This window comes from Electrophorus electricus, chromosome 18, assembly GCF_013358815.1.
Source record: "Electrophorus electricus isolate fEleEle1 chromosome 18, fEleEle1.pri, whole genome shotgun sequence".
Lineage (NCBI taxonomy): Eukaryota > Metazoa > Chordata > Actinopteri > Gymnotiformes > Gymnotidae > Electrophorus > Electrophorus electricus.
The window spans coordinates 12,118,111-12,134,833 of NC_049552.1; the positions used below are offsets into that span (position 1 = coordinate 12,118,111).

Genomic DNA, 16,723 nt, shown 5'->3' on the forward strand with positions numbered 1-16,723 from the left:
ACTCATAACATCACTGCGATGTCAGTGGACAGATAAGCATCTTTAAGTTTAATAAGAAATAAGTCGTTTAAAAGAACAAGACATATCATTTACATGATCAGTGTACTCACTGCAAATGTGATTACAGACAAGGAGGGGAAGGAAAGTCAAGGTGTGGTAGTGGGTTTTTTTGAACATTTTACCTTTGTTTACATCCTCTGTGACTAATGATTTGATGACTGAGAACACTCCTGGAGCTTGGTGACTCAGATGTGGCTGTCAGTATAATGAAACTGCATCAGGTCATACAACAAATGGATGCCAGATTCTTTCATATTATAAAACAAAAGATGGGAAGTAGCCAAGGACGGACTGCAGCCTCCCAAATCCAACATACCTGCAGTTTGTAAAATTAGGACAGACGCATGAAGCTCATCCTTCGTCCCACATCTTGATGGCAGCAACTCAAACCTTGTTGCAGAGATTGAATTATTCATGCTTTGCCTCTAAACCACTGTTTCACATATGCAACCTTTGCATAAGCAGGAACAGCTTTCTTTTCATTCTAATGATCATATTCAAAAGGTTAAAACATTAAGGCAGTGTCCATATTAACACACTGGACTTTTAAGCCTAGGTACTGTTCATATTAACAGGTCAAAGCATTTAGGAACAAGTTATATTAACAAGTTAAAGTATTTAGGCAGTGTCCATAATAACAGACTGGAGTATTTAGAGAGTGTCTAGATTAACAGGTTAGAGTAGTTAGACAGTGTCTAGATTAACAGTATAGAGTATTAAGGCAATGTCCATATTAATAGGTTAAAGTGTTTAGGTAGTGTTTAGATTAACAGGTTAGAGTATTAAGGCCGTGTCTATAAAAGGTTTTGGATGGACTTGTGCATTATGGTTGTGATTATTTATTTGTAAATCGCAAAATGCATGACACTGGCATGGCTCAGGTTGCACAGAATGACAGTGAAACAATTTATATGAACCACTTGGACTGCACAGAATGACAGGGAACCATTTATAGGAACCAATGGACTGCACAGAATGACAGGGAACCATTTAGATGAACAAATGGACTGCACAGAATGACAGGGAACCATTTAGATGAACCAATGGACTGCACAGAATGACGGGGAACCATTTAGATGTACCAATGGACTGCACAGAATGACAGAGAACCATTTAGATGACCCACATACACTCCACAGAATGACAGGGAACCATTTAGACGAACCACATGAGCTGCACAAAATAACAGCAAATCATTTAGACGAACCACATGGACTGCACAGAATGACAGGGAACCATTTAGACGAACCACACGGACTGTGTTTTCAGGTGACCGTAGTTCCATAACCATCTATCAGTCAACTCAAGTAGAACCTGGTGTGCACATTTCATTTCAAAAGCATATGAAGTGATATTCTCATCATAGTCTTGGAATCTGTCATCATCTAAATCCAGCACTTGGGAAAGGAATGGCTAATATCGTGGGTGAAGATACAGCTATAGGTAGTGTGGTGTTGCAGGAGATCTAACTATAGGTGATCATGGTCACTCGAATAAAGATGAAAGCATGCAGGAACCCACCTGCCATGACTTGTCTCTCCACAAGTCGCCATGCACTACTGACCCAAGGCCCAAGTCATATTTACCTCTATCTGTAGTTTACTTTAACACGCTCACCAGTCAGGAAGTAGATCCTCACGTCAGCATGTTTCAGTTTTAATTTCTGGTGCATTTCCCTTTTTTTTTTTCTTTATGCCTAGACCTCATTTATAAGAACTCATTTGACTACATTAACAAATGGATTTACAGCCAACTGAAGCTTTGAGGCACATGAGTAATGATCAACACTGAAGGAGGAGAGCTTCTGAAAGTATCTCTCAGTCTCCGAGAGACCTACACTCACTTTATTAGCTGTTTTAGCACTTTTATTTGAAACACCTCCCTTCACTGGTCACTTTATTAGGTACAGCTATCTTATACAAGTGTGCAGTTACACACTGTAGAAACTCTAGTCTGTTTGCTTGCACGCACAGTTCGCAAGCCACAACCTACCCATCAATCACTAGTCAGTTTCCAACCACAAGACAGGCACCCCTACACTAGAGACTAGTTTCTTTCAGTTTCAAAACTTTTTTTTTTTTAAATTTTCCCTGCTGTTTGAGTCTTAATTTCTTTAGTATTTAGTTATTGTTTTGTCATGTTACCTTATTCTGTAACTGAAGCTCATTTTCATTTTTTTACATTTCTTATTTTATATTTTATATTTATGTCTATATTTTTATCTCGTTCCTTTTTCCTGCATCTTACATGGTTTACATGATTTGATATTAATGTAAAGTACCTTGTCTGATAGCTTTTATATTTTAAGGTGTTCTCTGAAGTAAATGAGACTTGACAGTGTTGACTGGATATGATCTGGGTGGCAGCTCATTCTCCCTGCAGTGGCATGGGTGTGGGTATATCAGTGTACGAGACACAGCAGTGTTGCTGACGTTTTTACACATTTCAGTGTCAAGGCTGGGCTGTCAGAGCTCTGCCAGCTGTCAGATTCTGACCATTCATGAGCTGGAGGCTGCCTAACGCATACTGTGTATGATAACCTACGGGCTATAGTCTCTAACTGCACACCTACAAGACATATCCAATAAACAAAAGTAGGTGGAGAGTGTTTAAATTTCATTTTAACACTCATATCCAGTTGTAGGTGTGACTTCCTTAGCGTGTGGACATATTCAGGCCTGGATGGCAAAAAAAAAACCTTTCCCCATGGATGTGGAGTGGGATATCCACTGCACCCTTTGGAGCTCACTAGCAAGCTGTCAAGCATGTCGGAGGGCTCGGATGAGACTGGCAAAGGCTTCTACTCTGCCTCTCACCTGGAAGAAAGACCCGATCAGCTGGTGGGCCGGAGAATGGTATGGACCGCATCCGTTCCTTAATCCCAACCCGATCTGCTGATGCAATTTTGCAGTGGAAGTGTGTGTAGAAGGGAGGGGGCGGGGGAGGGTTGGCCCTCAGTCTGGACTCTGAATGCAGGAGGACAATGTCTGATTGACAGCACTGGAGTCTAATATCCATCTACCATATAGGAGGCCACTCACATGCTGTCACCTCATTACGCAAAGTTACCATAAGGTGACTCATTATAATCGAATAACAAGTTTCCATTTAAAATAACGTCTCCCTTTAAAGGGCAACTCCATAGCAACGCTCCATGTGTGTCAGGTAATATATTATGCTTAACAAAATAAAGACCTGGGATGGATTTGTTCTTCACTGCCTTACTTACTAGTGCTATTGCTATGCTATATGGAAAAAGGAAAAAAAAACATTATTAGCATCCATGATTGCATACTGAGGTGTGCTCACCTATATAGGAATGTCTGACAGACATTACTATATAATACACAGCATTGCTTTCATGGCATGATAAGTAAACCTTGAATTCAACTGCATTGTTACTGCATCCAACATATGAGGAATTCGGAACTTCATACATAACACAGAACTTCACAGAGACACACTGTATATTAAGTCCACAAGTTTGGGTTTTTTTTAACAAGTGAATTTGGCTGTCAGCAGAGCAATCCTGCCTGATGATGTAATTAACCTATAAATCTGTCTTGCATGCACACTATAAGTACAGTAGGCATTATAAGCACAGTAGACAGAATTCTCAAACATCCATGCCTATTCAGCTTAGAGGCTTGGATGCATCTTCAGCAGTGGAGCATGCGAAAGCTAAATACCAATAAACCTACGCGCAAAAAGCCACTCGTATCAGTTCACCCACAATGTTAATGTTAGAAGGGCACGTTTCCTCTACGGAGTCCACGTGTCTGTGCGAGTGAAGAGATCTTCTCGTGATTGGGCCACCACTCTAGTCTCTCTATGAGGATGTGTCTATTCCTCATTGCCCCGTGTTCTGTCAAAACAGATTTGTTTCTGATTATAATGCAGTTAAACAGGTGACAGCCAGGAAAGGAAATTCAGGATGTGACACCCTTCAATTTGTTTGACCTCTGTTTCTTCTACGGGGACTGTGAGGAGTGAAATTTCAGAGGTTCTGAATCTCATTTTCCAAATTTCTTCCAGATAAAAGAAATAGGAGTATGGTATTTTGATCAGGCAGTTGTGTGAAGCAATGGTGAGATTGGAGTCATAATTACAAAATATACGCCTTACCAAACAAGCCCTAAGATGTATCAATATTTAATGTAAAAAAAACAACCGCGTTTTGGTATAAGTTACAGCAACTGACCAAAGTCTCCATCAACCATTAATGCTTTTTGTTGGTGTAACGTGAGACACAAGTCATAACTTCCAAAATTACAGAATTGTTCGCAACGGTTCTGTTCAACACACCAACTGAGAATAACGTTAAGGAACAATTCCAGATTTGAATCCAGATTCTCTCAAAGCAGTCAGAACCATATCAGGATTCACTTTTTATGACTTCGTAACTGACTAAACCAAATTTCAACATACGAGCCAAATTTTGCACAATGACACCAAAATACCTTTTGCGCAGTCGGTCCCCATTATTTCAGATATCAACACACAGCTTCTCTAACATGAAAGTGTGTTGGTACTATCCAATAGCCAGAGATATTGTTCTGCTTCTGCATTGACCTGACTAAATGATAGACTACAAAAGATAATATTACATTTTAAATAAAGCCTGTCTTGTACAGCAAGACTCTATGCATGCTTTCTCATAGTTTTTTGTTTTTTTTCAACTTGTTAGTAAACTGAGTATTTGCAAAGACTTCTATAGTCCATGATGGGTGCATACTCTCCGATGTTAATTATCCTGGATTTTGTGAGCATTTGTGTGGTTTTGATTTAAAAACATGTCAAATGTACTTGATAAGTTGGAAAGTCAGCAGTGTTACGATAAGCTCAGGGGCAGTTCCCACGAAATGTCGTTTGGGAAATGACATCTGAATATGTATGATACAGATTTCAGTGGTTGGTCTTTAAATAAAACCTGGTCTTTTGCTATGTATCTACATGACAGTGTGTATGTATGAGAGAGAAAGAGAGCAAGAGAATGGAGACTTTTGTGTTTTTTTTGTTTCCTCAATTCAGCTTCTCTGCCACAAAGAAGGAAGTAAGTTTCAAAATGCTCGGTGAGACCGAGTTGCTTGCTTCAAGAATGAAAGACAGCCACTCAAGGTATGTTTTCAAATGCTTTTTCCCATTAAACAGTCATAAAATTGAATGTACATGCACCATAACTGCATAGAAGTCTAAGCTGCGCACGTTTTCATTACGGTGGAAATTACTGCATGATGGGAAGGAGTTGGAGAAAAACTTCCTTTATTTGCATTGCTCAACTGTGTGAAGGACAAGACAAATCCAAACATCTTTCCTCACAGCAGTTAGCAGTCATTAGACATAGTGAATTCAATTATCTTTCACTTTACTTGATGCATAATCAGAGAAAGGTGAGGATGAGCAGCTGAAAGGATAATGCTGTCAGCTGAAGCACAATGCATTTCACGGTACTGATGACTACATATTCCATTTCTGTACAGGGCGTACTGAAACTATGATAGCAAAGTATAAGCAGCAGGAATAACTCACAGGTTTGCCTGGCATGCGGTACACTAAAAGATTGCAGCCTTTAGTTACTGCCAATTGTACTGTACACAGTGTACAGGTGTAGCTTTGAGATGTGGGTTGGGGGTGTCTGCAGAAAAACCACCAGCAGTTTAGTTTATAAAATCTTTTTATATATGCTATATATTTTGTAGAACTTTCTAAAAGTTCTTTGGAGAATTGTCATTTTCAGTAGAAAAGGAACTTTCCACAGCAAGTACAGAAATGGTTCATAACAGACTCTTCTGTTTATAAGTGGCAGCTATACTTCCCCTTATGGCCACGCTTCTGTCACCGAAGCATTGCAGCTCTGCACGGCCTGCTTCTGTGTGAAGCATGCAACTTCACGCTGAACAAAGTAAAGAACCCTAGATGAAATGAGGAAAGTGTGAGCGCGTTAATGCAGCACAATTACTGTTTGTTGATCTCCACGCAGACACAATGACAAGGGAAAAGAGAAGAACAAAAAGAGCAGACTCAGCCTTCTGTTGGCCAAGTCTGGATCCCATGAAAACGTCAGCCCCGAGAAAAAGCCCCTGGCTACAGCCAAGCCGTAAGTCCTAATCCCTTATTGTGTGCAAGACACACAACGGCACCCCTTTGCGCGTTAGATCTGTGAATTGCTAAATCTGGAAATGTTAAAGTAGTAATAAATGCAAAATTTTTAACATGATATTTCAAATACATAATAAGTCATTTACAGAACTTCCTCCATACGTTGTGTGTGTGTGTGTGTGTGTGTGTAAATCAGAGGATGTAATGAAATGTCTTATCTCTGTGACTTCAGGATCCCCCCTGATGTAGCTTTGAGATGGAGTGATTCTTTTGAAGATCTACTAGGTCATCCAGGTGAGACCACTTCACCTCCACACACTAGAGCTTAACAATTCAGTAAGTGCTCCGAAGCCTGATCTGAGATTGCCAGACCACACAGTTTGGTGTTCTGCAACAAGCAAAAAAAAGGGCGATGTCATGGCTCTTTCCAGCACTCCCGTGGAGAGCTCAAGTTTCACAAAACCTGATTGGGATGACAAGAGACATTTCTGGTGGTTTGACATTTCCAACCAGAAGAAACATACATAACATCATTCACCGCCTCAACCTTGTTAGGGACATACTAGCGCGCTCTCTCTCTCTCTCTCTCTCTCTCTCTCTCTCTCTCGGTTCATCACTTCTGCTTTGTAGTCTGATTCAAGCACACAAAGAAACATGTTTCTCATGGTTTTGATTGTTCTAGACCAGCACAATTCATCCATTTCTGCCATTCCAATATCTCGTGCCTGTTTTTAGAAGCTTCCTTTAGAAGTGAATTTGGAGTGCAGTTTTGCCAAACCATGTGCTCTTTCAGACGGACTGGAGGCCTTCACAAGGTTCCTACGCACTGAGTTCAGCGAGGAGAATATAGAATTCTGGCTGGCGTGTGAAGAGTACAAGATCATGGAATCAGCCACCAAGCTGCAGTCCATGGCCAAGCAAATTTATGCGGTGTTTATCGACACAGAGGCCCCCAAAGAGGTGTGTGACAGCACTCCCTTGCTCACATTATTAAAAAGGGGCACTAACAATATTAGCATTCTGTACTGCAGTGTACACTGGGTGATTTACAAAAATTTTTTTAAACCTTCGTGGCTGAGCACATGCAGTTCAGAAAAATTCATTATACATGCCTATATGACAACATAAAAAACATGTAAACTGTAACACATTGGGTCAGAAACACATTTTCACAGGCTAATGGATGTGAATTTGAGCAGAGGCTATACAAAACCCCCTGTTCAGGACTGAGAGGAAATCACCCCCTATGCACCCCCTCACCACAACTACCACCACCCCTGTCTGCAGCGTCACTGTCTGAGCGCCCTGAGCCATGTGACTCCACCCCAAGGTCCGAGCTGCCGTGTGGTCACATGACTGAGGTGGAGATGTGACCATGTGGTTTTCCTGCTTGCACTGTCACAGCTAGGCTTGCAAAACTCCACCCACCCGCCACCCCAGACCACCTCCCACGCTCTCACAGTTTTAGAAACCACGGTGACGCACAGCCGAAACGGGATTGCTTTTTGCATGGAGGCTCTCTGTACAAGAGTCTTGTACATAAACTGAGACGCTGTGCTTCTTTATGCACTGAGGCTTTTGTAGTCGATACAGTCAGTGCAAAAGCACCACACAGCCCAGTGGGCATGCAACTTTAACCTCCCTTTTCAAGGTTTGTTCAATAGGTGCTCCATTGCACGGAAAGAAGTTTTAAGGCTATTTCAGCTTTCCATCCACTTGAAAATGAAGCAGCTTCTCCAGAGATGAATTGTTGAGTGAGTTAAGCCAGCAGTCAGTCTGCATTGGCTGGGCAAGTTCAGAAATTTTGACATTCTGCCATGATGACAATTTTTCATTGTTTCTTTGCCAATTTGACAAAACTTCAATACTTACAAAAGTCTATTGTTTGTAATCACAAAATCAGTCATCAGCTGATAATAAGGAATATTAGCACTATTTTAAACAGGCTTAAGATGTCCATTGGGTTAGTTTTGTAGTGACGTAGTCATTATATGTGTTTGCTCTTTCGGAAGAGCTGGTGCTAAAGTTGATGAGTTGCACATTAGCACTAATGACATGAAGGTGTGAATGAACCTGGGAAAGAGGGAGTTGTGCATTCTCAGATGTGTAGGCAGGACAGGAGAAACAAATGAAAACCTAACAGAAGCAATATGCAATAAGAAGAAAGCAAAGCACCTGGAGATGTTTTGCTCCTGGAAGAGAGCTTGTTTTATGGATGGGCTAATTCTCAGGGGAGTAGATGCTGCTTAAAGCTATTTACAAATATTTGGTGAATGGTTTTGCTGACTCATTATACATTTCATAAATTCAAGACCCATTAGCCAGTTTAACATGGCATGGCTTGAAGGCATAATGGTTGATAATTAATGTTTTATTGTTTTAGATCTGCATTAGTTTAAACAAACAAACAAAAAAAAAACAGGTAGCTTCTGGACTGCACCCCAAACTGTGATCTATTAGACTGATCTATTAGATCTATTAGACTCTGTTAGACTGTGACCCATTAGATATATTAGACCTTTTCATTTAAAAAGTCGTTTTTTAAATTTGTTTTACAGATTAATATTGATCATTCAACCAAACTCGCCATTCAAAAAAACATCCTTCAACCCTCACAGTCGAGCTTCGACGTGGCTCAGAAAAAGATCTACACCTTGATGAAGAAGGACTGCTTCCCACGCTTCCTCTCCTCAGACATCTACTTAGACCTGACCAAGAGGAAGGGCCCTAGTGTCATGACCAGGAGAAGGTCTCGGTCCTTCGTGTTCAGTGACCGGTCTGAAGGCACTGGAGACTGGTTTTAGCTCACCGGCCGCAGTTGGGGTCGTGGTAATCTTGCTTGCACATTGTACAAACTTACTGACTTGACAAACGTCTGCGAGAAATGTGTGTATTAATATTTTCGATATTCAGGATGCATTCACGTTCACATTTAAATACTAATGTTGTTTCTAATTTATTTAAAATCCTGCCCCTTTGCTTAAGATTCCATGGCAATCTATTTCTAACTACATGATTGAATCTTCCTTCAGACTTGTAAAGTGTACATAAAACGTGTATGATGAATAATTGTGTATTAAAATGCATCTTAATACATAATTTACTGACTGATCTGTCATTCATCATTTAGTAAGTGAATGTATGTGTCAGATTTGTAGTTAAACATGGACCTGTCAGTTTTGTTGTCTTGTTCTCGGGATCAATAGGCATACAGTCTGATGGGCCCAAAAGTGAGAGTTTATAAAATGAAAACAAAGCAAAGGTCGTCACGGCGCTCCCTATTTTGTTCTCTCTCTCTCTCTCTCTCTCTCTCTCACTTTCTTGCTCTATAGCTCAAAACGATAGCATTTACAGTATTTCAGCACGCTGTCATGATTGCATTCAGAGTTTCCCCTGTGCCGTTAAATATTGAGAGAATGGCTCATGTACGTTTTCAGGTGCATCAAGTGCAAGCAGGTCTCCAAAACTAAAACTGAAGCCAAACTGAGCTCTTCTCATACAAATGCTCCTGTAATTTAGCTAACGTTCCATTTTTAACCAATGAAATGTCTCTCAGGTTGTATTACATAAAAAGTTAAGTCTGAAGTCTAAGTCTGAAGTGACCCACAACCTGGTGCCTGCCGTACTCTGGATAATCAGCACACAATGAACACCTCTCAGGAACTCGGTCATATCTTAATCCACACTGGGTGGATCTCTTGGCAAACATCAATTACAGGTGCAGTTGAGGGCTGAGATCTGTCTTAGGATAACAAGAAGCAGAACTGAGGCCGGAACAGCAGCCGTAGCACTGTGGGTGTTAAATCTATCACATCCAGATATTACAGTGCCTGAGAAAAGGCTTTAAACCACTGAAGAAATCTATATTTCATGAGCAATCCAGTCTCAGGTAAAATACTAATGACAGACAAATGGTAAATGTGAAGCAGATTTGAAATCCAGTGGCAACAAACACTTCATTATTAATAAACGATGAGAGCAGAAAGCTGTTAAGCTTTAATAGTGGGACTGTTTATGGTTCTAAAAGGTTATTAATCCTCATTCTCAGAACAATGCCAGGATGAATGGTTTAATGCTTGTAATTAAGATCGACTCGCACGAAAGATTTATCTTTGTTAATTTAAAAATAAAAGCTGTCAGAACCCATAAGGAAATTGTTGCATGACTATAAACTAAGAAAAGGTATTTACACCAGGAATAATTGTTTGGGTATGGAGTCCGTGACTTTACAGGAACTCAGCATCCAACATCTACAATAACAGTCCTAGCTACACAGACATGCCTCCTGGGAATGGTGATAAACACCTTCAACTGCAACATAACATTCATTTTTAATAAACTTTTAGTTACTCACATATTTAGATGTTTGGATTTGAATATTGGAGGACTCGAATTACATGTTTTATTTAGGAAGTTTTGTCAGTTTTTGTGATAAGAAGTAAAGTGTAGTTTAGCAAGGACACGGTGTCAAAGATACCAGAGATACCACTCCTGGTGCATTGGTGGTGCACAGCTTAGCTCAAGGACATAGAATTGTTCAGCTTCTGCTGAATTCTATCAGACTTAATTTAAGATGTCCATTATAACGTGAAAGTTGTTGTGGTTTTTCACAGCAGTACTGCAACGGGAGAAGACACTGGCTCTTCATTCACACAATTTTAGCTGTCTTCTGACTTTAAAAAAAAATGTTTTTGAGCCAGCATTTCAGTGTATTCAATGCTTGTCATGTCTTACGTGCACACACAGGTTTGTTTTTATACCTTGTCAGGCAAACATTAAATTCAAATGAAACTGTTTCTTAAATGGCCCAACCGCTAAGGTAGAGAGAGAGAGAGAGAGAGAGAGAGAGAGAGAGAGAGAGAGAGAGAGAGAGAGAGAGAGAGAGAGAGAGCGAGAGAGAGAGAGAATTAACAATTCTATAACTTTATCCCTTTCGGTTTTATAAAATGTACTTTACCTTGTCTGTACCATTTTGCTGAAAGGTTGAATTAACAATTCTATAATTTTATCCCTTTCGGTTTTATAAAATGTACTTTACCTTGTCTGTACCATTTTGCTGAAAGGTTGAATTAACAATTCTATAATCTTATCCCTTTTGGTTTTATAAAATGTACTTTACCTTGTCTGTACCATTTTGCTGAAAGGTTACCCGCTGTTAAGTCAGGTCATTTTGACCTGGAAATACACAAACACACACAAAACAAAGAACAGTGGTTTTCAAACAGGGCAACAGTGATCGCTGGCTAACATGTCCAGCTGTAATGCTTGGCCTTTGCAGAAGTGCTGATTTGTAAATAAGTAATTCAGGCTTACAAAGTTCAGGAGTTCATCACCAAAAGGCGTGAACTACTTAGAGAGACAGTACTACTTAGTGATCGCCAACAAAAATCCAGAAAAGGCTAAGCTATTTATTTGGACGAACGACATAGTTTTAGCTAGGTCTTCCTTTCGTAAAGGTGGGCCCCTTGCTGATATACACAGCGGCATGGTAGTGAAGCTCGCAGCCCTACGCGTTAGCTGCGAGCCCTTGAGCAAGGTGAGGCGCAATCGTATGAAATGCAGGTTGGAAACCGACAGAGGACATTTGAAATGCAGTTAAAAGTGACAGGGTGAACACTGGCTAGAGTCGCCGGTAGGGAATCACGACCACGCATGGTTGTGTAAGACTCCTGTAACGACTGAAGTGCGGGTACCGAAGTGTGTGGAGAATTGACTGCAGCACACTACCGTTGGCGAGCCTTCATTGGAAATTCAAGCCTAGAGAAACAGTGGCGCGGCACCACTGCGTGTGGAGTTCCAACACTCCTGCCTGCATCCTGTACTAGAAATAAAGGACCATCCCCAAAAGAATCTGAACGAGGCACCACGGCTCCACCTAATGGCCGACTGTGGAATTGTTAATTGGGGCAATGGCTTTAGTTTAGTTTAGTTTAGTTTAGTTTTATTTTTTTGAAGATAAATAGTATAAATATGACCGACAAACAATGCAGCAAGGAGCATGATTATATTCTGTATGTCCTAAAAATGGTTCAGCAGTTTCATTTCTGCAGCCTAAAGCAATGACTCATATCATTGTCAAGTAAGAAGTCTCCCTCCCTCTTTCTTTCTAACACACACAGGTGCTGTAACCAAATTCATACCCAAATTAGTCAGATTATCACCAGCAAACATTTATTCCACTTAAAAGCTGTCTGAGCTAAAAGAATCTAAATTTCTGCCTAAGCATGAACGTTGCATTATCACCTTCAGCCAAACTTGGTGCAGATAGGGATGGGGATGACAGAAAAACTAAAGACAAGGTTGATGCATAGTGCGCAAGCATTCAAATCTAGGATTATCAGTGCTGAGTCCTCTCAGACTTATTATGCAGGTGCTCAGCAAGTATTCAGATGTGCCATGCTTCAAGTCGTCAAGCACACAGTTGCCAAGAGATATTTGGTACATTTCAGTGCTACAGAGAGAGAGAGAGAGAGAGAGAGAGAGAGAGAGAGAGAGAGAGAGAGAGAGAGAGAGAGAAGGCGCAAGGGAGAAAGACAAAGAGAGGGGAAAGTAAATAATGTGTGTTTGTGTGTGGGTGTGTGAGAGAAGCTTTAGTGGAGCTCTACCACCTCCTTTGGAAATCAAATTCTAGAGGCCATGTGGGGGTCAATATGCATGCAAATCCTGACTGGCCTTGCATTTTCCACTGCCTGCAGACATTTACATGTCCAGGAAACCTGCTGATATAGGGTTAATCGTCAAAGTTGCCGGGTTTATGAGATGTGAGCGTGGTCTTGGAGGAACCTTCTTCCCAAGGGCATCCACCTGCATTGGCAGCCCAGAGACTCTCACAGCAGACCATTGGGCAGCTGAGGTTAGGATGGTACCTGCTGCAGCACTACCACTGTAACTAACCTACCCCAACAACCCCCAAGCAAACTCCCCCACACCCTCACACCTTCACATTCCCACACCCACACACACCCACACCCTCACATCCCCACACACCCCCACACCTACACACCCAAACACCCCATACCACCACACCTCCACACCGTCACATCCCCACACTCCCACAACTCCACACCCCTGCTCCTCCACACCCTCACACCCCCACACACACCTCCACACGTCCACTCCTCCACACCCTCACAACCCCACACACCTCCACATCCCCAAACCCCCACACCCCCACACCGCCACACGCATACACCTCAACATTTCCACACAACCCCACACATCCACACTCCCACACCTCCACACCATCACATCCCCACACACCCATTACCCCACACGCCAAAACCACACACATACACACCACCCAAGAAGGGCAGCCTTAGTTATGACACATGCTTTTTAAAAAAAGAAGACTGAATGTAAGAGGTGAGGGGTACTGTGCATGTTTTCCATACAGACCCCAGCAGGCTGCTATGAGACTGATGTTTGACAAAAGGCAAATAGGAGGAGACAGGCTATTTCAACCACACTCGATTTGTTTAGGCCCAGATTTCCATCCAGTGATTTTAATATCCTGCATTTGATTCCTATCACTTGATTGACAGATTTTTGGGTAGTGACCAAACAAACGAGACGATCAGGTTGTTGGTTTTTTACTGAGTACTCAGTCACAACAAGTCACCAATGTAAGCACTCGCATAAATGATAAATAAATGCTTGCATGGTTATTAATATAAGATGACAAGAATAATGGGATATGCCACTAAGGTCAAAATAACAATTTGAATTCATTTTGAGTTTTAGTACATAGACTGAGTTGCTTTTTAAAATGTTCATTTTCAAGCCCATAAGTATTCCGGTACATCTGGAATGGTCTACTATCCAAAAGAAAGAAAGTGAAATATGGTTGGCACTTGTTCAACTCCAGAGGAGGGTGCGACAGTAATATTAAAGCTCATGTTTTGTGTACTTGTTGGAAAACATGATTAATTCAAGTCCAACGTAATTGATCACCTTAAGAATGAACTCCATCTTGGTGATTTTACTGCATATTATTTGGATTAGCTATTCAGCCATAAACAGCCTACATGGCAGACAAATTTAGATATGGTCTTCCTGTTTGAATTTTTCCTGATGTAAAAAGATCTGTTAGTTCATGTTCCCTTTGCATCACAAGGTCTGAGTTTAACAATGTTATTCCATTAATGGATCGGACTGCTCAATTTAAGCCATCCTCCTGATCTCATCTATCTCATAACTACTTACACCTGTTCACCGCTTGGAAGCCCTCGTGTTCACTGCCGGTGTCTGTTGGGCCCAAATGTAACTAAGGAGAGGTTTCCCCACAGGCCCTGCGGTGAGGGGACCCTCCCGAAATCAGAGCTTTGCATGTTTATTTCCATGTCTTCCATTCATGGAAGGTAGACCTGCTCAGAGCCCTCCAGAGTCCCACAAGCTGGCAGAGCAGGCAGTAGCCAGACACAGAAGATTGTAGGGGCAGAGATGGCCATAAAGTGAGTTTGTCTAGGATTCAATTTGCATTGCTTATTGCAAATGGGAATAGAACTTTTAAAGCACTGATTAGGCCGTGTTTAACATTACGGGTTTTAAATTCCTTGTATGTCTGATGGCAAGCTGATGCACCAAGATGTCAATATTTTTGGGGTGTTTTTAAGGGCATATGATGGTGTGAACTCCTTGGGGTTTCTTTGAAAAGAATGTGATTATGGTTTTGCAGTCTATGTGACTAGTGAAAGATCTCAATCTAATTTTCAAAGGTAGATTTTGTTGCTTTTCCAAGGATCCTCTTGAAGATGCCACATCCTGGAGTGAGTCTATTGAAAAGCTTTTGGCATGTAAAGGTAAGCACCACATGGGTCAGATAGAGTTTACTCAGTCACATTTTTAGATACACATAATAAAGGCCAATAGAGAATTTAAAATTAGTGTCAATGCAAAGTATTTTGAGAATCTCAGTGAAATTTCCATTTACTCGTATACAAAATAACTTATGCTAATTATTTTACTATAGTATAATATAGCTATTTCTTTTCTAATACAGTCATTTAACCATTATATACAAACATATAAACTGTTGAAATTCATTAGACACAATCTGGTAGAACTTGATCAATGTTTATAACCATTTATTCAGAAGGGTATTCAGAAGGGCTTGCAGTAGCATTTATAAATTATTGAAATTCAATTGCAAATTATTATTTTCCTGCTGTTTGTGTGACCCAGTTATAGTTAAATGTGGTTTCTGTAATATCAAATCCCAACAGCATGATTTAAACATGTTTATTTTCTACCAATCGGTTTGTATACACATCCACCAAAGTGATTTTAATATTTTGAGAAAAAAAAAATCAAAAATCAAAACGCAAACCGTACTCAAAAATACTTGAATGCTTCACCCTTTAAGGTCCTTTGCATAGTTCAAATCTAAGTGCCAACATTCAAATTTGGGTTTTCCATCTTCTCTGTGAGAATCAGTCAAATAAGAAGTCCGAACTGCAGCGTTTGTACACATGGTGTGGGGAGATTTATGTTTTCCCCATAATATCTCGGAAATTTGCCTTTGCAGCTGGTCAACAGGCCTTCCAGGAGTTCCTGAGGTCTGAGTACAGTGAGGAGAACATCCTATTCTGGCAGGCCTGTGAGGACTATAAGAAGATCAAGAACATACCAGAGATGGTCAGTGCAGCCAACCGCATTTATTCCGAGTTCGTGCAGGTGGAGGCACCCCGACAGGTATGCTACAGCCCCGAAGGTTTCATTTGTTGCAATATGCTTAGGGAGAGAAGACAAGTGTTTCTGCCCACTGTCTTCCAGCAGCAATGGTTCATCCCAGTGGAGGTTCCATCAGTTTCGGGAACCAGCTGGGTCGGAATCGACGACCAGAGAGGCTTTGCAAGAAAACTGCAAGCAGGCATTCTCTGGATTGTGTATTGTGTATTGTATATTGTATATTGTATACTGAGCATTGCTAGCGCCCAGAAGGTAGTATAAGTCTGATGTGCACACAACATGTCACTGCTGTCTTTTTAGATCTTGGTCAGTTGGTTTAAGTCAGGGGGAGGGTGAAAATCCTTGGGATATTAAAGTGGGCCAAACTGTGGTTAATGACAACATTGTAAAATTGTACATGTGCATTAGATAACTGCTCTGGCTATATTTGACGCAAAAAGTGACAATATTTCCTTTAGTTTCATTGTTGAAGCATAACCACTGCTTAATGCTTAAAACCAAACATGACATCTGCCCTCTTGGGCTTTCCAGATCAACATTGATTGTGGGACCCGGGCAAACATAACGAAGTGCATCTCAGAGCCAACCCTGGAGTCCTTCAACAAGGCCCAGAAGCAGATCTACAGTCTTATGACAAGGGACTGCTACCCCCGATTTTTAAAATCCGAAATATACCAGTCCATACTGGAGAAAACGGGCAGCAGTTGATTTCTCTAGGAAGTAAGCACTTCCTTTCAGAGTGCATTATGTTCCCAGGTATATGCAGCTTCAAATTCGGTCAGGCTGAACCACTGGATTTTCAAATTAAGGTTAACTATTTAAAAAGTCAACCTGAAAGGGCCATTTTGAACAGAGAGATGAAGTGCTCTTTATTGAA

At 40.9% G+C, this 16,723-nt stretch overlaps 2 protein-coding genes across 4 annotated transcripts; both read left to right on the top strand.

The window, feature by feature from the left end:
- The first annotated feature begins 2,738 nt into the window (after positions 1-2,738).
- On the top strand, positions 2,739-9,258 carry rgs18 (regulator of G protein signaling 18). 3 transcript variants are annotated; one of them, XM_027021022.2, is made up of 6 exons: positions 2,739-2,915; positions 5,092-5,178; positions 6,041-6,157; positions 6,392-6,453; positions 6,953-7,119; positions 8,718-9,258. In XM_027021022.2, the coding sequence occupies exons 1-6, from the start codon at positions 2,743-2,745 to the stop codon at positions 8,961-8,963; spliced, it is 852 nt and encodes a 283-aa protein (XP_026876823.2). In that variant the 5' UTR covers positions 2,739-2,742; the 3' UTR covers positions 8,964-9,258. The 3 variants fall into 3 exon arrangements, with proteins under 3 accessions (XP_026876823.2, XP_026876824.2, XP_026876825.1); XM_027021023.2 differs by having other exon boundaries at positions 8,778-9,258; XM_027021024.2 differs by lacking the exon at positions 2,739-2,915 and adding an exon at positions 4,933-4,951.
- Positions 9,259-11,644: 2,386 nt separating this feature from the next.
- On the top strand, positions 11,645-16,554 carry rgs1 (regulator of G protein signaling 1). The gene is made up of 5 exons (XM_027021026.1): positions 11,645-11,695; positions 14,521-14,609; positions 14,878-14,957; positions 15,683-15,849; positions 16,378-16,554. The coding sequence occupies exons 1-5, from the start codon at positions 11,645-11,647 to the stop codon at positions 16,552-16,554; spliced, it is 564 nt and encodes a 187-aa protein (XP_026876827.1).
- The last annotated feature ends 169 nt before the right edge of the window (positions 16,555-16,723 follow it).

Bases quoted from the DNA above. Each gene is read 5' to 3' on its own strand.
- rgs18 (XM_027021022.2), top strand. From the start codon at position 2,743: ATGGCAAAAAAAAAACCTTTCCCCATGGATGTGGAGTGGGATATCCAC. The intron at 2,916-5,091 runs GTATGGACCGCA...TCCTCAATTCAG, and splicing joins AGCTGGTGGGCCGGAGAATG to CTTCTCTGCCACAAAGAAGG. The intron at 7,120-8,717 runs GTGTGTGACAGC...TTTGTTTTACAG, and splicing joins ACACAGAGGCCCCCAAAGAG to ATTAATATTGATCATTCAAC.
- rgs1 (XM_027021026.1), top strand. From the start codon at position 11,645: ATGGTAGTGAAGCTCGCAGCCCTACGCGTTAGCTGCGAGCCCTTGAGC. The intron at 14,610-14,877 runs GTGAGTTTGTCT...TTTCAAAGGTAG, and splicing joins GGGGCAGAGATGGCCATAAA to ATTTTGTTGCTTTTCCAAGG. The intron at 14,958-15,682 runs GTAAGCACCACA...TTGCCTTTGCAG, and splicing joins AAAGCTTTTGGCATGTAAAG to CTGGTCAACAGGCCTTCCAG.